This window comes from Pseudonaja textilis, chromosome 2 (genome assembly GCF_049901715.1).
Source record: "Pseudonaja textilis isolate UNSWEBS1 chromosome 2, rPseTex1.2, whole genome shotgun sequence".
Taxonomy (NCBI): Eukaryota; Metazoa; Chordata; class Lepidosauria; order Squamata; family Elapidae; genus Pseudonaja; species Pseudonaja textilis.
This window is the reverse complement of record NC_141991.1, coordinates 132,332,238-132,354,488: the sequence shown is the minus strand read 5'-3', so window position 1 is coordinate 132,354,488 and position 22,251 is coordinate 132,332,238. Positions and strand designations below refer to the sequence as shown.

The 22,251-nt window shown below is 41.5% G+C and overlaps 1 protein-coding gene across 3 annotated transcripts in view; it reads right to left on the bottom strand.

Annotated features, from left to right (window-relative positions):
• The window catches only part of AGAP2 (ArfGAP with GTPase domain, ankyrin repeat and PH domain 2), a 172,882-nt gene that overhangs the window by 35,012 nt on the left and 115,619 nt on the right, over window positions 1-22,251 (bottom strand). For all 3 annotated transcript variants that reach the window (XM_087925312.1, XM_026714716.2, XM_087925311.1), the window contains exons 2-5: window positions 8,542-8,600; window positions 5,949-6,036; window positions 5,120-5,205; window positions 1,306-1,447 (exon numbers count right to left, since the gene is read on the bottom strand). In XM_087925312.1, the coding sequence (XP_087781438.1) occupies window positions 1,306-1,447; window positions 5,120-5,205; window positions 5,949-6,036; window positions 8,542-8,600 (375 nt within the window). The remainder of the gene's footprint in view (window positions 1-1,305; window positions 1,448-5,119; window positions 5,206-5,948; window positions 6,037-8,541; window positions 8,601-22,251) is intronic.

Genomic DNA, 22,251 nt, shown 5'->3' with positions numbered 1-22,251 from the left:
ATATCTGAGAGCACAGAATTTCAGTTGTACGGCCCATATTTCAGAGTCTTTTTAAATAGAACTGTAAATCGATTAATTAAGAAAAGTGTATTCAAATAACGCTGGAGAGCAGCTTCATCATTTTGGGGGACACTATCAGAAGACTTTCTGTGCCTCTCCAGGAAAGAGTGAACGATGCCAATTGTGAACAAGCAACGCAAACAGAGCACTGCAGAGTGTTTTACTCTAATGACTCATTCAGTGAAGCTCAGCTACACATCAAGTTCACTATGTGAATGAAGGATGCTTTCATTTTCCATGCTAATATTACTCAATCTCTTGCCCTATCTTTTGACTTGGTTTTTTATATTTTAATTATAATCAATATATTATAAAATATATTGTACATAAATATAAATTTGTTTTGTAGATTTTCATGGGTACAGGTATGCAGGTCTTGGCGTGTTTGAGTCTTTTCCCGTGTAAGGTTGAGAGTATCTTGGTGATGTTTCGACAAGGTCTCACTTGCCATCTTCAGGCTGGTGCTTTTGGCTTCATGCTTGTTGCTCGCACAAGAACAAAGCTGAAAGCACCAGCCTGAAGATGGCGAGTGGGACCTTGTCGAAACATTGCCAAGATACTGTTAATCTTACATGGGATAAGATCCAAACACGCCAAGACCTGCAAATATGTATGTATGTATGTATGTATGTATGTATATATGTATGTATAGATATACACACATATATATGTATATGTATAATTTTATATTGATACAATTTATTACATTTTATAAAATTATATATATGTGTGTGTGTGTGTGTATACAGATACATGTATTTGTTTTCTGAGGTTCTCGTGGGTATTTGTATGTGGATCTACTTACAATCTTACGTGGGAGAAAACCCGAATAACCAAAGATCTAGATGCATGTATGTATATATATATATATAAAATTTATATTTACTAATATAAATAGTTTGCATTAATTCCAGGTAGCATTTGTATCCATTTTCACTGCTCTTCATGCAGATCAGAACTCCATAGCTCTTCCATAAATGTAAGTGTTGAATGGATGGAAAAATCATCCACTCTTTTTGGAACCCAAACAATCAAGTGAAGAGCCAAAGGGCGAACAACTGACTTAGTAATGAATAAAGGGGAAGATCAAGGCCACAGAATCTCTCTACCTGGAGATTTGACTCTGACTTATTTAAACAACCCTCAGTAGGTCTTAGGGCCCTGCTATGCGCCCCTCGTGTCAACATCTTCGGTAGCCCTTAAGAGTGCACTCCCTGAAGAGAGGCATCCTCCACCCCCACTCACCCTGAGTGCCCACAAGGGCAAGAGCCATGTCGGAAACCGCACGGTAGTTGGTGAGGAGCCCGTAGAACTGAGTCAGCTCTTGGAAACTGGCCTCGTTCTCCAGACTGAAAACAAAGATGACGGCATCTGCCCAATTGGCAAACTGTAAGGGAGAAGAAAAACAAGTGGGAAAGATCAGTACCAGGCAGTTCCGTTTAGACTGCCTTTATTCCACGCTCAGAATAGGTCTGGGAATGGGGGACTGATACAGGGTCCAAACTCTCCCCATACAGACAGATTATGAAAGATTTGAGAACTTTACGTCAAGCCAAGCATTTATTTATTTTAATTCTGCCTTTATTATTTTTATGAATAACTCAAAGCAGTGAACATACCTACTACCTCTTCCTATTTTCCTCATAATAACAACCCTGTGAGGTGAATTGGACTGAGAGAGAATGACTGGCTCAAAGTCTCCCAGCTTCCTTACTCTACCAGCCACCTGAGTCCCCCGCTAAGGCAGGACTAGAACTCACAGTCTCCTGTTTTCTAGCCTAGTGCCTTTACCGCCAGGAGCAAACTGGCTATTTCTTTTGTTTCTGAAACTTTTATTTCTTGATTCCCACAATTAGTGCCACAGGGAGTTAAATGACACTGATTGTATATATTGACATGTTTGTTTATCCATGAGCTGGAAGGGAGATATCCAATTTTAAATTATAAGGGAGTGTGTGTGTGTGTTAAGAGGTTTGAAACTTTTCTTTTCCTTTCCTCCTTACATGCTCAAGATACTTTGCTCCTAGCCTGGCTGATTAATAAAGTTTGGGGTGATAAATGAGCTCCCCTCACCCACACTCTCCTTTGGAAAGAAAACCAGACACACTTCTATCATCTTTTCTTTTTACATGAATGAGCCAGACAACTGAATGACAGACATGGCTGCTCCCATCAAGTCTGGTTGCATTCGCAGAATTTCTCTCGCAATGGGAAGAGCTTGTTTTCAATGCAAGCTAAACATGGGCTAGCCTTTTCATTAGAACTGCCAGGATTTCAAGTGGGCTGTAATTTCCAGATTCTTCCATCTATGAATAATTCGAGTCTTTCCCAGACCGTCGTAAGCAAGCTGAGAAAAAGAACAGCTGCCTGAAACGCACAGGCAGACAGTTACTGGGCTGAAAGTCTGAGCTGTAAGGTGGAGGAGTGAATGTGCCTGTCCTCCTGTACGAGACACTTCAGTCAATGGCCCCCCAACACCTCTAGATTATCCCACTGAAATGCTTTGGTAAAGAGAAGATAAAACTACGTTGTAGACCAGAGTTTTCCAAAGTGTATGTTTCAAAAACCCAGAAATCTGCAAGCAATTGATGCGCTTCCATGAGAGACTAGGGGCAAAAAGGGGGTTTACTTGAACACAGCCAATTTTCAGTCACTGTGCCTCATGATTAATAACGCTAGGTTTTATTTGGAGGTGGGGGGAAGGGAATAATTTCTGTGACCTGAAGACGTTGGAAAAACACAGAAAGGTCATGTGTGGAGATCTGTAAATCATTCCACATTTTTCCTTTTTTTGAAGGATTCAAATAGCAGTACGTCTAGAGGTCTCCCTGCATGCAGAGTGGAGATATCTCAAAAGAAATTAATTGTGGGCAGCAGTAAGCAAACTCCAGATGTGACAGATTCCAGTGTCTATCAATCTCAGCCAGTATGAGTAATGGCAAAGTATTGAGACTTGTAGTCTAAAACATCTGGAGGGTACCAAGACATTTGCTTCTGGTTAAGGCAATGCTATCCTTTTAAGACCTTGCTATATCCCAGCACTGATTTCCTAAGGTTGCTTCTTCGTTCTCTGAGAATAGCGCTGGCCTCGAATAGAAAGTGTGAGTAGTCACATCACTGACAGGAGACAACAATCTTTTCAGATTCAGGTTCCATCACCTATCCCAGAAGATGTAAAGATTTTGTGAGATTTTTGGTCATTGTAATTGTTTGGAATTGATTATAAATAATCTAAGAATTCAGGGAGGTTGTGGGTTGTTCATTGTAAGACAACAGATTCTATGGTGTCCACAGCACTACACTGTGACTCCCGGATTAGTAAGTACAGGTAGTCCTTGACTTACGAACAAAATTAAATCCAAAATTTTATCTTGCTCAGCAAGACCCATTTTACAACCTTTTTTTTTTGCCACAAGTCATTAAGCAAAACACTGCAGTTGTTAAGTGAATCATGCAGTCATGAAGGAAACCTGGCTTCCCTCATTGCCTTTGCTTCTCAGAAACTGGCTGGGAAGGTCACAAATGGTGATCACATCACCCCGGGACAGTACAACTTTTCATAAATAGATGCCAAATGCTCAAATTTTGATCACATGACCACGGGGATGCTGCAACGGTCCTAAGTGTGAAAACCTGTCAGTCATTTTTTTTTCGTGCTGTTTCCTAACTTTGAACAGTCACTCAGTGAACTGTCGTAAGTCGGGAACTACCTGTATTTCGTTCAAATTTGCAAGTGAAATGCGTATCATAAGTAGTACTGAAAATTCCTTTTATATAAAAAAAATATAAAAACTTCTCAGTGGTTTTTTTTTTTAAAATATAAGTGTTGGAATGGGGGAGAACTTTTTAAAGATAAGGTGAAGCAGCCCACATAAGACAGATTATCCATCTATTTCTGTAGCTGTGACCCTCCTGCATACTACAGTTGTTCCTCCATGACAATTTGGATTGAAAAGAGCCTTCCCCTTCCACAGGGGATGATAGCTTAGGCACTGCAAGTTGCAGTACGTGGGGAAGATGGTGTTAACCAGCCAGCTAAAGGAGCACATTTGATTCAGAAAGAGCTCATGGGACAAACCCAGGGCTAAGTATGCCAATTCTAACCCGGTCAGCATAGCTGTAAACCTCAAACTAAATGTTTTCCCTCTTCAGAATTACAATTCCTTGGTCCCTGGATGAGGGGAAACATTATAGAGTTGTGGTGGTGCAGTGGTTAGAGTTCACAGTGGTTCACAGAGTTCACATTAACTATTAAGCAGACTAAGCACATGCTCAGGACACCAGACTCAAAGGGGGCGCCACAAAATTGAGAATATGGCTTCATTTGTACAGTATGTACAAAGGAGGGGTGCCCCAACATTTGCCAGCACCAGTGAGCCTTAATCTGCCACTGACAGTACTGCAGGCTACTTCTGCTGGCTGCCAGTTGCCTGCACTTTGGCAGCTCGAATCTCACTAGGCTCAAGGTTGACTCAGCCTTCCATCCTTCTGAGGTGGGTAAAATGAGGACCCAGATTTTGTTGAGGGCAATAGGCTGACTCTATAAACCGCTTAGAGGGGGCTGCAAAACACTATGAAGCAATATATAAGTCTAAGTCAGGGATGTCCAACACAAGGCCCATGGGCTGGATCAGGCCTGCGGGGCTCTCCTGGAAAATGTAAGAGGTTGGCCCACACCGCTTTGGCTCGGTCTACCCAACGCAAAGAGGAAACATTGGGCCAGCATGGCTTCAGTCTGGTTTACCCAATGCAAAGAGGAAACATGCCAGCAGTTTGGGGAGTGGGGTCAAGTTGGCTACACCCACGCAGTTGGCCACACCCATCCATCCAGCCACCCCACCCCACCCACCGAGGTCAACCACAGCCCTGATGAGGCCCGCAATAAAATTGAGTTTGACAACCCTGATCTAAGGGCTACTGCTACAGCCAAATAAGCTTCTTCCATAAACCAAATCCTGCCATTTCAAGCAGGATCAACTACAGTACAACTGTTCAGAAATTGCTAATGTGCTCTAGATCTCAGCCTACTGCAAGTTTTGGGCCGGTGAGAGAGTCGTACCTTAGCATCTGGTGGCCCAGCTTCCTCTCGAATCAGCAACAGGTGACTCTGCCCATCCACCACCACCTCTTTCTTGAACTGGCCCCCTGAAAAATAGAAGGCAAAATATTTATGTGTGAATCCACTTATTAGATTTATATCACCTTTGAGAGCTCAAGGCAAGGTGCATATAGCTGCCTCCTCAACCCCGCTCTCTCCTCCCACCCCCAGCTCCCCAAAGAAGGAAAGGATGGGCTGATATAAATTACCCCAAGTCACCCTCTGAGCGATTATGGCTGAGGGTGAAAAGGAAGTTGGCTATCACCCTTTTTATTCTTTCCAATCTAATGAAATATTTGGAGGTAACCATGTAAAGAGGTTCAAAACTCTATATGCTTGCCTGCCTGCCTGCCTGTCAGCAGAAATACTTTCTCCAAAAGAACAGAATGGAACCAAACCTGAACAAAGGGGGAAAGTCAGTAAAAGAAAGATTAAGTTAAAAATGGGGCCAGGATCAGGCAAAAGATGTGGAGGGAAAACTGGGACCATCTATCTCTATGGAACTATTCCAAACCCTCCTCCCTCCTAGTTATGTGACCCAGAGTTCTGCTGCTATTAATTATTTTATTTATTTGAAAGACTCCAGAAGTCCTGCAGGCTTTCTCTAACTTTGTACATTACATATCTAAATAACAATAAATTATTTTTCTCCGTTCACACACCCCTTCTATCCCTTTGGGCTTTCCAGTGTTTCAGCTTTTTGAGGAAAAGAAACATCCCAAGGGACTGAATGAAGGCTCGGCCACAGAGAAGATGCTTCAGTTTGGGGAGAAGGAGGGAGGGAGCTCACCTTCTGCAGGTTCGAGGCCCAAGTAGGAACCAGTCAAGTAGCGGTGAACCAGGGCTGATTTGCCACTCTTGATGGTCCCAAGGACACCCTGTTGAAAAGCACAAGTAAATTCAGGATGAACCTCACCCTCTTTGGCTTTCTGGAGCTGTTAAGGCAGCATTTTTTAACCCTCAACTTTGATGCTCTCCATTGAGTCATTGGAGGATAACTTCCATCCAACTGCCAGCCAGCATGGGTAGGGCCTCTAGCTATATGCTGGCTGGGAGCGACAGGAGCTGCGGTTCAATTCCAATGGGTGGTGTGAGGTGAAATCAGGGTGCTTGAGGATCGGTTGTCCTCACCACTCAGGTACTTCACTCTTCACCCCCAGATAATGGTTCATCACCAAGTCTGCAGTTCTCAAGAGTGATAATTCCCCTTATGATAGGATCCCCTGAAGAGGAGAGGCAATTTTTAAAAAAATTCTGATCAGTGTTGTTGTTAGATTAGATGTTTTTAATTCTACCTTTATTATTTTTATAAATAACTCAAGGTGGTGAACGTACCTCATGCTTCTTCCTCTTCCCTTTTCCCCCACAACAACAACCACCTTTTGAAGTGAGATAAGTGCAGAGAGAATGATTGGCACAAACTCACCCAGCCAACATTCATGTTAAGGCAGGATTAAAACTCAAAAGTTTTCTGGTTTCTATCCTGGTACATAAACCAACTAGAACAAACTGACTGATATTCACAATATTTCCATTCCCATGTGTATTGTTAAACATATTTCATAAGCTGTGGGATCCAAGGATATTTGTGGGAAACTGCTGGAAGCCTGAGTTTCAATCCTAACATGAATCCAGGATTGAATCAATTTGTCATCAAATCTGGAAAGATCCTATTCTCCAATCCTTTGCTTTTGAGGAGTGATAAGCATCAGCCCAGGGAACAGAAAGCTCTAAAGAGGAAGCAATGCTTGCTATTCACCCATCTGCCCACCCATTCCATCCCTCTTTTCTGAGGTCAGACCAGCTCCAAAAGTACGATTAGGTATCAGTTACTTCAGACTTCATTACAGTAGTAATCCTCAGATTACAACCACAATGGAGCTCAAAATTTCCATTGCTAAACAAGGTAGTTATTAAGTGAGTTATTTTACAACTTTCTTTGTCACAGTTAAGTGAATCACTGCAATTGTCAAGTTAGTAACACAGTTGTTAAGTGAATGTGGTTTCCTCATTAACTTTGCTTGTCAGAAGTTCACAAAAGGGGATCACATGACCCTGAAACCGTCATAAATACATGCCAGTTGCCAAGCGGCCAAATTTTGATCATGTGACCATGGGGATGCTGCAACAGTCATGTGAAAAGTAGTTGAAGGTCATTTTTTCAGTGCTGTTCTAACTTTGAACAGTCACTAAATGAATTGTGTAAGTTGAGGACAATCTGTATTAGGATCTGTATCAGGACAGCATTTATGTAAATGTTAGCATGATAGACAGACAGATAATAGATAAAGATAGATAATAGTTAGAAACAGAGCTGGATAGATGAACTTTGTCAAGGACCTTGGAGTACTCATCTCTAATGATATAAGTGCTAGAGCCCACTGTAACTACATAGCCAAAAAGGCATTAAGAGTTGTTAATCTAATCCTACGTAGCTTCTTCTCTGGTAATTTCACACTACTAACTAGAGCATACAAAACATTTGCTAGACCAATACTCGAATACAGCTCATCAGTCTGGGACCCACATTGCGTATCTGATATTAACACAGTTGAGAAAGTCCAGAAATATTTCACAAGAAGAGTTCTACACTCCTCTACTCATTGCAGAATACCTTATGCCACCAGACTTGAAATTCTAGACCTAGAAAACCTTGAATTACGCCGTCTTTGGTCTGATCTAAGTATGGTATATAAAATCATACATTGTAATGTACTACCTGTCAATGATTACTTCAGCTTTAAACATAACAATACAAGAGCACACAATAGATACAAAGTCAAGGTTAACCGCACCAAACTTGACTGCAGAAAATACGACTTCAGCAACAGAGTGGTCAATGTCTGGAATACCCTACCTGACTCTGTAGTTTCTTCCCCAAACCCCAAAAACTTCAACCTTAGACTGTCTACTATTGACCTCACCCCGCTTCCTAAGAGGCTTGTAGGGGGCGTGCATAAGCGCACCAATCGTGCCTACCAGTCCTGTCCTATTGTTTTTTTTATTTTTCTTATAAGTATCTATCTCATGTATTCAAAACTATATTTATTCTTATACCTGCATCTTGTAAGTGATTGACAAATCAAATAAATACTAAATAATTGTTTTGTGTCACTTCCTTAGACAAGATTGGAGAATCTGCAGCTCACTAGATTCCTGTTGAAATACAACTCCCAGCAGTCCTCACTGTTGCCCTTGCTGGCTAGGTCTTCTGGGAGTTGTAGGTCAACTTCCAAAAGGGTCACAGAGTCCTATCTCTGAAGTAACTCCATCAAGTTGACTGGTCATTTACAAAAACCTCAGAGGACTGATTCTTGTCCTGAAGTGCTGCATGTGGTGACATGAGTCAGATACAAACTAGGAACAAAGGAGAACAAACTTACTAAGCGTAGCTCAGGGATAGAGCGGCTAAGAGTCCATTCTTGGCTATTTGCCACAGCCTCTAAAAAGAAAAAGGAAGGGGGAAAAAAGAGATACACATAGATTAATAATAAATAGTTAAGTATAATTCTACAGTTCATACAACAGCTGTGAGAGGCAGCTGTGGCTGTTCCCACACTGCAGGTAGAAGCTTCAGCAAATAGTATTTGTCAGCACTCACGCAGCAAGATCTCAATCACCGTAAAACACAATTTTAATGTGAACTATGTTGGCTCGCAGTTCAGATTTTGGATATTACGTTCCCATCAACACCCACCCAACAAGACAGGCCATTCCCTCTTGATCTCCACACAGAGTCAAATAACATCTTTACGAGATCCTCGTTTTAAGCAGACAGGAAATTCAGGACCAAATACTTGATTGTGGGCTCAGTGTGATGGCAGGAATGCTAAAGAGAAACACAGCAATGGGGTCCTTCTCCTCATGTCTCATCAGCTGCTCTGGAGGGACAACTCAACTCAACCCTTCAGCTCTCCCACGCACAACAGTCGGTTCTTTGTGCTACTTTCAGCAGGCCAGAAAGAACAGGAAAGGCAGCTGCAACTGGGTGTGCAAACTCCTTCCAGAGTTTTTGGGACAAGTGTCAGAGAAAATGGATGCACTCAACGGGGCATAATGTGTCCTCTCAAGGAGAGGTTTGAGTGGCAGGGAATGCACAAAATGAAACTAGAGGCAGGTGTTTCTGTTGATACCTTGGAAAAGCTGCTGAGAGACAAGTTTTGGCTATTACTTCATTGTTGGTGGCCAAGGTTTAGCTTTACCAAATTTCCAAAGCATTCAGTTACTTGGGGTGGAAGGAAAGGTATTTGCAAATTCTGACATTTGGTATGAAAGTTGCCATACATAGAAGGAGAAATGGTATGAGGAGAGATAAAGAGGCAATAGATAGATAAGCAAATCGAAGAGAAAAGTTTGAGAAACAAACCAGATATGTCGAAAATTAACTAGATCTTAGTAGCAATAGCAGCAGCACTTAGACTTATATACCGCTTCACAGTGCTTTTACAGCCCTCTCTAAGCAGTTTACAGAGTCAGCATATTTCCCCCAACAATCTGGGTCCTCATTTTATTGACCTCGGAAGGATGGAAGGCTGAGTCAACCTTGAGCCTGGTAGTTTGCAGTACTGCACTCTAACCACTGCGCCATCGTGGCTCACGCAGTACTACATTTGTGTCCCTTAAATTGTTTAAGCTTGAAGAGGAAGTCTCTGAGTATATATAAAACTATTTTTCTTCCCTAAAACAAATCTGCAGAAGGATTAGAAGTCAGACAACATCGGCTTCCAAACAGAAATTTCTTCATCCAGTATTACTGTTTTTAGAAATTAGTAACAGAATGAAGAAAAAAAGCATGCAGACAACGGTCTGCCTATCAGCACCGAACATGTAGATTTATGTTTTCTCATCTGTCAAGGTAAGCAATTTGATTCAGATAATTCAGACGTCAAATCCTATTAGCCATAGCCAATGTGGCTAATTATAAAAGATGTAGAAATGACAGCATTTAGAACATCTGGAGGGCAACAGACTTTATAGATGTAAAATACACGAACCATTGAGCAAAATCCCATCCTGTAACCAGGAAGGCATGTGTGCATCCACGTTCTTTTTCCAGAACTCATTGAAACATCTCTGCAACATGGCTCCGCTATTTGCATATTCATGTAAGATGCCCAGCAATGGAAGTAGACCAACCTTACCCTGACATCTGCAGAATTCTCTGTATGCAAAATACACTTTGAAGAGTCTACTGCAGCCACTGAAGTCATTGAAGTTCACTCCGCAGCCATTTTTAGAACCAACTATCACTCTTGCCATCATTCTGTCAGTTGTAGTTACACGCACTCTGGGCTATGTGGTCATTTGTATTTATTTTCAAACTACACTGTCCTTATTTCTAAACATTAATGTACCAAGGTTTTAAGCGTGCTCAGAATTGGGAAGACCACTAGCCTGAAAAATAAGCACACTGGACAGTATATGGGTGATCAACCATGGTGGTGCCGTGGTTAGAATGCAGTACTGCAGATTGCTTCTGCTGACTGCCAGCTGCCAGTAGTTCAGCAATTCGATCCTGACTGACTCAAGGTTCCCTCCTTCCAAAATGAGGACCCAGATTGTTGTTGAAGGCAATAGGCTGACTCTGTAAACCGCTTAGAGATGGCTGTAAAACACTGTGAAGCAGTGTATAAGTTTAAATGCTATTGCTATTGTGTTGGGAGAAATGGGAACAGCAGAACCAGACTGCGATCCATGTTTTTCCATGAGTGCTATGTGAATTCTCATGAGAACGTGCTGAATGATTAAATTACAATAGGAAAAAGTGAGATTGGCACTAAGTAGACTTGCAATCACATCCGGCCTAGCTCACAAGAATTAACTTCAATATGAGATCTGAGGCAGAAGAAATCCAAAGTAAGCCTGACCAGAAGGAAGCTGAGCTGACAAGCAAAGGAAATCTCTTCCTTGAATATAGCATCATTAATCTAAATACAAATATGGAACATATATCCAATACTTTCCAAATTCCTGAGGTAACCTAGTGGATTTGGATTAAAGCTAAGACAAGTATGAGTTTTCTGAATGGCTTGAATCAAATCTAAAACCTTATTCCAGCCCTGCCCTCCTTGTACAAAATATTGCTTCTAACGAGTTATTTCTGGCATTAAAATGGTTGGCTATTGTCTGTGGTCTCCTGTGAAGATGGGTTTGGTTACTGTTATATTGGACATGTGGATGTTCATGAGGGACCTACATTGACAAACCAACAACCTTAAAACCAGGATTCTGAGGGATACTTTCTGGGGGGGGGCGTGGGAAGTTGCTATGGTAATAGAAATGACTACAAGCCAGCACACATTCAAAACATTACCGCTTGTAGGGAATATTAGCACAATTTGTAACATATAAACCTATTCCTCCCCTTCCAATCCAGTAGTGGGGTGGAAGAAGTAGAGAAAGCTTTCTTCTCCTTCAGTTTCTCTATATTTGAATCCTGGTTTTTAAGGTTTTCTGACTGAACTGCCCTTACCTTGTGCATCTGAGCATCAAGGTAAATGCAGACGGCCATACACAAAAACACAGCTAAAGCCTTTTCTTGCGCTCTCTCTGTGTTAACTTGAAACTGTTGCTTAGCAACAGCTCCCTGCATATCACCAAGGTAACCAAAGAGAAAAGGGGACAAGGAGTGCAGACCCTGCTGGTCTTTTGCTACAGAACCCCAAAGGGCATCGCTTACTACTTATTCAGAAGCAACGTAACCCCCTCAAATTTGACCTGTCTACTTAACACCCACTGGCAGGTCATATGTCCCCTTTTAACATCAATACTAACAACAAAAAGCCTTTCTCTTTTGTTTATTGACTCACCAAATTATTTGGCAGGTTCAGTAAAAGGAGAGTCCAATTAGGTTGTATACCTTGTTGATCTTGGCTGATCTAGAAAGCTAAGCAGGGTTGACTCTGGTTAGTACCTGGATGGGACCATCCAGGGCTGTGATCTAGAGTTAAAAAGTCAAAACAACACACCCTGAAATAAGGCAATGGCAAACTGCTTCCATGTTTACCAAAGAAACTGCACGTATGTACTGTAGTTCACCACAAGAGTCAAGCTTGACTTCAAGGTGACTTGACTTTGAAAAAAGATATGGCGGAATGTAATTCTGCACTCAAGTTGAAGCCTCTCGCTCCCTCCAAATATGATAACACACATTCACACCTTTCCTTTATGCAACTTTCCTACACTTGATGACCTATAGATTTGTACTTCCATTGTTGCTAGCCATCAATATGATTGATCTTATTTGCTACAGTTTATGAGAGCCTAATGCCTCTGGGAGCCCACAAATTGGAAGAAAATTCAATGTATACAGGCACAGACTGATGATTAAGATTATTCTTGATCATAATTATTTATCTGCTGGCAGCCATACACGCCCATCTTTTGACTAGTAAAGATTTCAGCCCTACCAACCATGTTGCTTTTCTTTTGAAATCAAATGCTGGAACTTGGTAACACCAATTTTAAGAATTTGATAGCCTTCCGTTTTTAATGTTGCTTCATTTTATTAAAATACTTTTTATTGAACATTTTATAAAGAACTAACACAACCTAATAAAGAGTAAAAGCAGCAAAGGGAGAAGAAAAAAGGAACAACCGCAGAAAGAAAGAATAAAAAGAAACAGAAAAAAGCTTGTGATTTCCTTTGCAGCAAATATAAGGGCAATTATAAAATTATCTCTTACTCTATGATTACAAAAGAAACTTATTCTATTATCCAGATTTTTTCTAACCATCTAACCCAAAAATCATAAGTGCATTTTTCCCTGTTTTGTGCTAGAATTTTATAAGGGCTTTCCAGTCAGCCATAAATGTAGGTATTATTTTTTTCTCTAATCACAGAGGTTAATTTAGGCATCTCCACATGTTCCATCATCTTTTAAACATTGGTTCAAACCAATAAATTTCATTTGCATAATTCTTATTTGCTTTAAACATTTTAAAGTACCCTGCTCCTGCGTTAAATACATTTTATCTTACTATTTAAAAAAAAAAACTGCCACTCAGGCTGAATATTCCATTGATGGACGAGAGAGATAGATGAGAAATTGTGATTGAAGCTCCTGATAGCAACATAGCAACATTAAGTGTGCCTATAAAGAAAGCATGCACTGTCACAGCTGCCCTAAAGTCCACACATAATTCTCTTACAAAGGACAGTTCCTACTCAAGCGTGGGTCTCTCTTTGGAGTGATTGCCAGGGGCTGACATTGTTCTCTCAGATTATGATGTAAGTGAAGAGTAGCATGGTGGACAGGGAGCTGGCAGCTTTCTCCATCCAGCAACTCAACCCCCCACCGTCAAAGTCACAATATTCCCTCTTCTGGGGATGCCATGTCAAAACCTGAACTCAAAGGTGCAAAAAGGTAGGCTGTGATGGGGACAACTCACATGGCCAGCAAATCCCTCCCTCTCTCTCACCCTTTGTTTCTTCCTTTTTTGGCTATGAAAGGGATATTGCTCAGTAGCTTGTGCAAAGCTGGAACGCTGTTTATAATTTTAGATCACCATGACAATAAATCTCTATGCAAACCCCATGCTTAGCTCCCTGCATTTTCCAATCCAGGACACCTCAAATGGCATTTCCACTAGTATGAACAGGAATAATTAAATGGAAGAGAAGTGAGTGGATGTTCTAGAGAGCAGTGCCCTAGTCGCGCAACAGGGTAAGCTCCCATTCCTGCCCAAGCTCTTGCCTATTTAGCAGTTCTAAAGGATGCAAATGTGAGCAGTTTGCCCAGTGGGAAGGTAACAGCCTTCCATGCACCTTTGGTATATAGCCATGCTGGCCACATGACCACGTAGTTGAGCAACTGTACCTTAGAGTCAACTGGACAGGGAAACTTTTACCTTTAAGCTATGTAGAGTTCCTTCTCTGTGCAAGAATACAGCTCTACTCTTTCACTTATATGGAGAATCAAGGGCTATGACTCATATCTGGGCACGGCCCAGAGTTCATTTTTATTTAATTTTTTTTTAGAGAGCCTTGTTTCCATTTTCTTTCCAAGTTCTGAGGCCCCACACAGGGGTTTCCAAATTTTAGTTTGTCTTAGTATATATTCTTTTTCTTATTCTCTCTGTGGCAGTCATAGGGGGAAGGGTTTCGGGCTTAACACATTCCTAAGGTGGGAGGAGTGGAGATAAAGAGAGTGTTATGATTAGGTGATCTTCTTTCCCATGGGAAAGGCGCTGTCCAGGCTTTGGGCCTTTGGAGGTGGAGAATTATGACATCAAGCAACGTTGAATTACTTCTATTGGAGAATGTGACTTTTGGGGCTTGTTTCTAACTTCTAATATTGTGGGGTAATTCCGGGTTGGGTCATATCCGGAATTACCATGGACTTTGCCAATTTGATGCGTTCCTAAATAAAAGAAATCTTTTTGAAGATGGACTTAGTTATTTTTCTTTTAAAATGGACTTCATTACTTGGAAAACCTGACACTTTTACAGCAAGGGTGTCCAACCTTGGCAACTTTAAGACTTGTAGACTTCAACTCCCAGAATTCCACAGCCAGCCATGCTTCTTTACCTCCCTTAGTGCCGAGTAGGTGTCCCACACAATTTCTTTAGAAGTTTCTTTTCAAAGGAACAAATATTATATTGACGCTGCAAAGCAAAGCACTTTTCTTGCCTCTTATTTCACTGCAGTAATGATTTGCGCTCCCACAAAGGCCCCATTGGGTTGGGAAAGAGTATTGGGGGAGGAGGGTGGTCATTCATCTTCTGGCAAATGTACAGGTAATCCTTGACTTACAACCATTCATTTAGTGACCGCTGAAAAAAGTGACATATGACTGTTTTTCACATTTATGACTGTTGCATCCTTCCCATGGTCATATGATCAACATTCTGATCCTTGGCAACTGGCTCATATTGATGTCAGATGTAGTGTCCTGGGGTCATATAATCACATTTTGGGACCTTCTGACAAACAAAGTCAATGAGGAAGCCAGATTCACTTAACAGCCATGTTACTAACTTAATAGCTGCAGTGATTCACTTACCAACTATGGCAAGAAAGGTGATAAAATGGGGCAAAACCGGTGGTGGGATGCTGCCAAGTGTAACAACTGGTTTGGGGATCATGAGCTTTGTGCGCACATGCACGCCAAACCCGTGCAGCACATGTGTGAATATCTTCCAGAAAAAAAATTACCTGCTATTTTACTGCTGAGGAGTAACTCAGCTGAGGAGCAGCAATCCGCTCTGCTGGGAGAATCAGCTGAGAGAATATAGGTAAGTACAGCGCAGGGGCGGGGGGCGGGCCCACATGATCATTGCAGCAAACTGGTTTGCTGCCAGCTGATCATTGGAGCTAGGGGTTTGGCTGAACTGGTAGAATCCCAACCCTGGGCAAAACTAACTTAACAACTGTCTTGCTTAGCAACAGAAATTTTGGGCTCAATTGTGGTCGTAGGTCAGGGACTATCTGTATTGATGTAAGCATAGTAATCATGTTAGAAGAGAGAATCTTCTCATAACAGGTACTTGGGGATTATGCTCAATACATTCTCTCTACATTCAAACGTATTTGTCTACAGACTCTACACCATCTCACTCAAGTCATGTTCACAAAAAAAACCCAAATCTGTAATGAGCTTATTCCCTGCCACTAATAGTGCCTTGTTGTTTCTATGTGGGCAAAGTCTATCAAGGATTTGAGGGTTAGACCTGGAGGCAAACTCAGTGAATAGTACCAGGAGACCCACTAACACAGGTAGTGCAGGAGGTAGGTGGAAGAAAGAAATGGTCGCCAGGTAGATCCAGGCCACCTGCTTATTCCTGAGTGAGAGAGGTAGAAAATTGATAGGAGAAAGCCTAATATTTAGCAACCAAGAAGAATATTTGTGTGTGTGTGTGTGTGTGTGTGTGTGTGTTAGGTTCATATATCATAACTTCCAAATATATGCTACTTCATATTGTTCTGAAGTTAGACTTTAGTGAACAAAAATGCTTATTTTGTATTTTGGCATCAGGATATCAGCTGAGGCAGGGAACTACCCCCAAATGAATGTAAAATCATCAGTAAAGCCACAAAAGTGAAGCTGCTTAACTGCTCTGACAAGGCTTGTCTGAAATAGCTTCTTATTGTACTGCCTTTTCAGGGAATTTTTTAAAGGGGTAGAAAACAAGTGGTGTTGCCTCTTTCAACCAGCTTTATATCTACCCTGACTGTACTCAAAACTGTTTTCATTTACTGATATCCTCTCTGTCTGCATATAGATCCTTTGGCCTCAGAACTCCTCTTGGGCCTGATTTTCATTGACAAATATCCTCTGGTGCGAAAGCTGTAGAAATACCCCAAGACTTTACGCTCTCTGAGGTGTAATTTCCAAGTGACACTCCCAGACGTGGGGAAAGTGCCAACTGTTCGGAGATAATTGGCAATTGCAACTCATTAATGCATCCCCACAGGAGTGGAAATGGGGATTACTACTGTCAGACTGATGTTGAGACCCATAGTTAGAGAGCATTCTTTCTCCTTGCTCCCGTTCTCTAATCACCCACCCTCCAAGCAAGTGAAGAGCAAGGGGCAGCACCAGCTGTCTCCCTTCAAACTATAGATTAGGCCCAGAGGAACAGGAAAAGCAAGTGAGCAATTCAGATCCAACACTATTGGTATGACTGAGGGAAGGTGAAAGGTGTCATCATATCCAGGAAACTTTCCTTCTGCAAAGCAGAAACACAAAAGCTGGGCCTGCTGCCTCAAAATCCTGCCAGCCGAGGCAGGCAGCATAATCTTGCCTTATAGCAGGGCTATATTAGATCCGTGCTGCAGAAATATAGACACTCACTCAATGGTAGCGAAGCACTGCTATAAAACTCAAATTCTAGGCATCTGGCGGTCATCCATAGTTTCGCAACTCAGTTCTGGCAGCTCGACTTCAGGGCTGGGTTGGTACCAGTTTGATGGGGATGCAGCACTTCTCTCTCTCTGCTTACACTTTGGGGAAATCTTACGCTAGGGCTTTTATTTAATCGAGGCAAAACAAACCAACTACCACTGAGCCATTTGATACATGATGGCCTCAGTTGAAGCTGCCATTGAGTGCTCCCCTCCCCCATTTGTTAATCACACACTTTAAACCATCAGGCAGGCATCTAAACAAAGGAATGAAAGAAGACCCTTTTGTGATGGAGGAAATCTAGAGAACAAGCCTGAAACAATTTCAAATCAGTAGTCATATGAATCTCACTAATAAAACAGCAGCAGGTGAACACCCCTATATGCAGCTCTTCAATCTATTGCCATTAGGGGACTAATTATCCTCTTATTTACTCTTGAATTCCTACTAGCCAATAGGAATGAAGTAGCTGGTTTCTAGTCCATCTTTCCCGGATTAGCGGCAGCTCCTGTACATTAAACAGCTTAAACAGAGCTATAAAACATACTGAATCATCAAAGTCTTGGCAATGTGTGTATGAATTGAAGAAGATGGCTGCCTATTCAACCACTTGGTAGCTTTGCCTGCAGCGCATAGCAAGTCACAACCTTTCAGTGAAGTCAGCCCCGTGTTATCAAGAAAGCAATAGGTTGTTGTTGCTACATTTTATGTCAGCAGAGTCAACAAGTTCATCATCTAAAACATCAAGAAATATTTTATCTGTTGTGAAAATCAAGTCCCAAGATCAGTCGACCCTCAAATTGTAGCATGATAGGACAGGGGAATACGATATCCGCAGTTCCATTTCCAAAACGTCCTTTAATAATTCCTAGCCAGAATTTGCCTTGAAACAATGTCACAAAGTAATGTATTACTTATAATTTATTCATCGCTCAGTTTATATACAATGCTTTGTTTTTATTTATTTATTTTGCTTCCAAAAAAAAGTTAATTACCATTTTAAAAAGAAGATTAGACCCCAAGGAGATCAATGTTTTTAAGACTCTTTTCTTCTGAGTTCTTTACTTACTAAAAGGTCCACCTATCCTCTTGCTTTTAATTAAATCTGTAGTATTCAACTCATGATGCACCTGCTTAGTCTTGGATTGCAACTTCCAGCATCCTCAGGAAGCTTTGTCAAGGATGAAGGATGCTGAGAGTTATAGTTCAGTAACATCTGGAGTGCTATAACTTATTTAACCCTGTGTGTTTCATCTATTTTGGCTTAATGTGAAGTTTGAATCTCGCCCCATTTTAACGGCCCCAAAACTCCAGAACCCATGCTGAGAATATCAACTCCATTTGTTTGTTTATTTGTTTAACAATGTGGGCAACCTGCCAAAACCTACAGATTCGGCGGGGAGGGGGGGGGCATTCAAGAAAGTAAAGAAATAAAGAGCAAACACGTTTTTTTTTTTAAAAAAACCACCCAATTCTATTTGTAAACCCAAGATGGCCATCGATTCTGGTTAACAGCAAGGTGGATTGTTTCAATGGCTTTGCGAAATGGCAAAAGAGAAGAAGCTGCATAGACCAGTATGGGAGTATACAATTCATGCCCCCTGACCAGTGGTGGGATTCAATTTTTTTTAATACCGGTTCTGTGGGCGTGGCTTGGTGGGGGTGGCTGTAAAATCTCCAGTCAGAGGTGATATTTGCCAGTTCTCCGAACTACACCAAATTCCCACTACCGGTTCTCCAGAACTGGTCAGAATCTGCTGAATACCACCTCTGCCCCTTACCCTCAGACAGCGTGGGGGCCTAGCAGGCCTCCTTGCAATGTTTTTACAGGACAGGTAGATTCAACCTCAGCCAGATGGTGCAGACAAATCAGTCTTATGTTGTATAAGTAAGGCCTGGTGCTCTGAATTGGCATACTGTTTCATATTGGAAGACTGTGTAATCAAACTGAGAGTCGTCAAAACATGAGTTACCATCACCATAGGCATCCTGATCCATTTAGGGTTGTAACTTGTCAACCCTACAGGCCACTGGCGGCCCATGGGCCAGCTGCGTCACGTGCAGGCCACGCCCACCCCAGCTCCGCAAAGGCAAAAAGCATTGCGATATGTCCCGATATGTCACGTGACACGATCGAGTTTGACACCCACGATTTAAGGCAAGTCAGGAAATAGCTACCCCCAAGATTATAGGAATGCTATTTTACTATTCTACTGTGGACACAAATGTTTTTGGTTACTGAGTTAGAATTTAGTAGTGCAGAACCAGTTTCTAAGTCCTTCTGCCTAAGTCTCAGTGGATAAATTATGACTGAAAACCAAAGGCCAGTACACATATATTTAGGAATTTGGGGGAGCATATAGGGCAATAGCAACATAACCAGGGCAGAAGTATATTCAGTAGAGCAGGGATGTCCAACCCCTGGTCCACAGACGGTACCAGTCCATGGCCTGTTGGGAACTGGGGCATGTAAAGTGGTGAATGAGTGCACAAAGTTTCATTTGTGCATGTGCAGGATCTAGGTTGCGTGCATGGAGCTATCGCTGCTCCCTCCTGTCGGGGCGACACTGGAAAGGTTGGGAAGAGGTAGTCTACTTGACTTACAACCATTTGTTTAGTGACTAGCTGATGCTACAATGCCACTTATAACTGTTACAGCCGCATCCCCACAGTCACACGATGAAAATTCAGGCACTTGGCAACCATTGTGTATTTTCAACAGTTGTGCTATCCCAGGGTCATGCAATCTTCCCATCAAATCTGACAAGCAAAATCAAAGGGAAAAAAACCAATTTTGTTTCATGACCTCATTCTTTACTTAACCACTGCAGTATTTGCTTAACAACCCTGGCAAAATAAAGTCATACAATCTGCCTGACTCACTGAATAGAATAGAATAGAATAGAGTAGAGTAGAGTAGAGTAGAGTAGAGTAGAGTAGAGTAGAGTAGAGTAGAGTAGAGTAGAGTAGAATTCTTTATTGGCCAAGTGTGGTTGGACACACAAGGAATTTGCCTTGGTGTAAATACTGTCAGTAAACAGTATCCACTTTGTTTAGCAATAGAAATCCTGGTCCCATCTGTGGTCCTAAGTTGAGGACTACCTGTAAAACCAGACCTTCATACAGGTAATCCTTGAACGTACAACCACAATTGAGCCCAGAATTTATGCTGCTAAGTGAGAAATTTGTTAAGTGGTTTGCCCCATTTTACAACTTTTCTTGCCACCGTTGTTAGGTGAATCATTGCCATTGTTAAATTAGTAACACGGCTGCTAAGTGAATCTGGTTTGACTTTGCTTGTCAGAAGGTCATCGCCGTGACTCCGGGACACTCCAACTGTCATAAATATGAGCCAGTTGTCAAGCATCCAGATGTAAATCACGTGACCATGGGGATGGGACAATGGTTGCAAGTGTGAAAAACGGTCACAAGTCACTTTTTTCAGTGCCGTTGTAACTTCGAGCTGTCACTAAGCGAAGTTAGTATTGTAAAATCGAGGACTACCTGTATTTACGTCAGTTACTTCCATGGTTTGGAGGTTCAGTATAAAGAGTTGCTGAACTCAGGCCAGGCCAGGCCTCCAATGAAATCCCAAGAGATCTTCTCAGTAAGATCTGCTGAGGACCCAAGCACTTGCTATGTGTGGCCTTTGGCTCACAAAACACTCTGGGGAGCCAAGCACATTCCACAGCCCTTCCTCATCGGCTTGATGTGCAAGTTTCAGTCAATTATGCAGGATGATTAGAGCTGACAGCTGCTAGTTGCCAGTTTGTAAAGGCTTAGAAGTATGACTGGGTGCCAGAGAACTCAAAACAAAGCATATTTCTAATAGATTCTTCCCCTCCCCCCACTTTTTCTTCCTAAGCTTGCTGCATACTGATTCTCTGGGGCTGATTCCTTTTTTTTTTTAAAGCTGTCAATCAGCGAGGATCAAAAAGAAGACTGAAGAAGTCATTTTACACCCTTATAATTCGTCCTGATGAACACATCTGCTCAGACAGAGGCTTACTGCTAGGGAGAAAATGGGGGTGGATGGGGGAGGGAAGAGAGCCATCAAAAGCAGTCTGGCACATGTGTCCAGGGAATATTATTTCTACCACCGATCTCAGTCTCTTGTTTCTTTACTTGGGCTATATGTCCCTTTGTCTTGCAAAAAGCCATATGGTTGCCATGACGTACAGCTAAGCATTAGCTGGGAAACAGGAACAGTGGATGATAGAACCATGTCATGTTTAATATCTGCCATCAGAATTCCGACATTGTACCCGGGTTTCTGTTTGAAGGATGGAAGCCTATTGTCCTTATGTGGTTCCTTAGAGATAGCAGCAGTAGAGAATAAGGAGATGAAACAGAAACAGAGGACATTCTGTGGGGGTGGGTGATTGTCAGGTAATGCAAGCCAATATGAAAAATAAATAGCTGTAATTCTACATGTACAGCCTGGAATTTAACCTAAGCTGAAGAGATTGATTGTGAAGAGTCAGAGAGATTGCTACGTGGAAAAATGTCCTCAAGAAGAATTTCAATAGTACAAAAGGAAAAGAAAAAAAAAATTCCACCAATCATTTTAAGCATGCATCTTTTTTTTTTAAAGAAAACAACTACACATGCCACAAGCATACACATATAATGGATGCACTTTTAATTGGGGGCGGTGACTGGCTGCACTTGGCAATTTAATTCACCCCCAATAAAATATCACAAGTTTATTTCATTGTAGTGTAAAATGAAGTGGATTTTGTATTATTGAACTACAATAGTATTAACTGGGGGTGTTCCATTTAATTTACAAAATTATACTTTTTAATAATCTGCTATGCTACTCCAAAAAATTGATGGGTTGCTTTCCAACCCAAAATAAAAGCAGAGAGCTAAGAGTTTCCTAAGATCAAGTAACCCAAGTGTTCAATCTTAAACCTTCTGTGATAAATTCTAATGAGTATCCTCTGGATTTTGGACAAATTTCAGATTGTTCATGACATCACAGTGATATAGGTTTATGACGTAACAAATGAATCTGCTTACATCAGATAAAGTAGCTGAATAAATAGAAATAAATAAAGATAAAGTAGCACAGTTGAGAAAGTCCAGAGATATTTCCTAGCCGAACCACAGACAACTACAATGATCTAATACATATAAATTTTACAGAAGGCAATGTTGAAAAAGCACTACGCAATCTAAAACCATCTCTATCTATTGGACCGGATGGAGTTTGTGCCTACTTCTTAAAAAAGCTAACCACT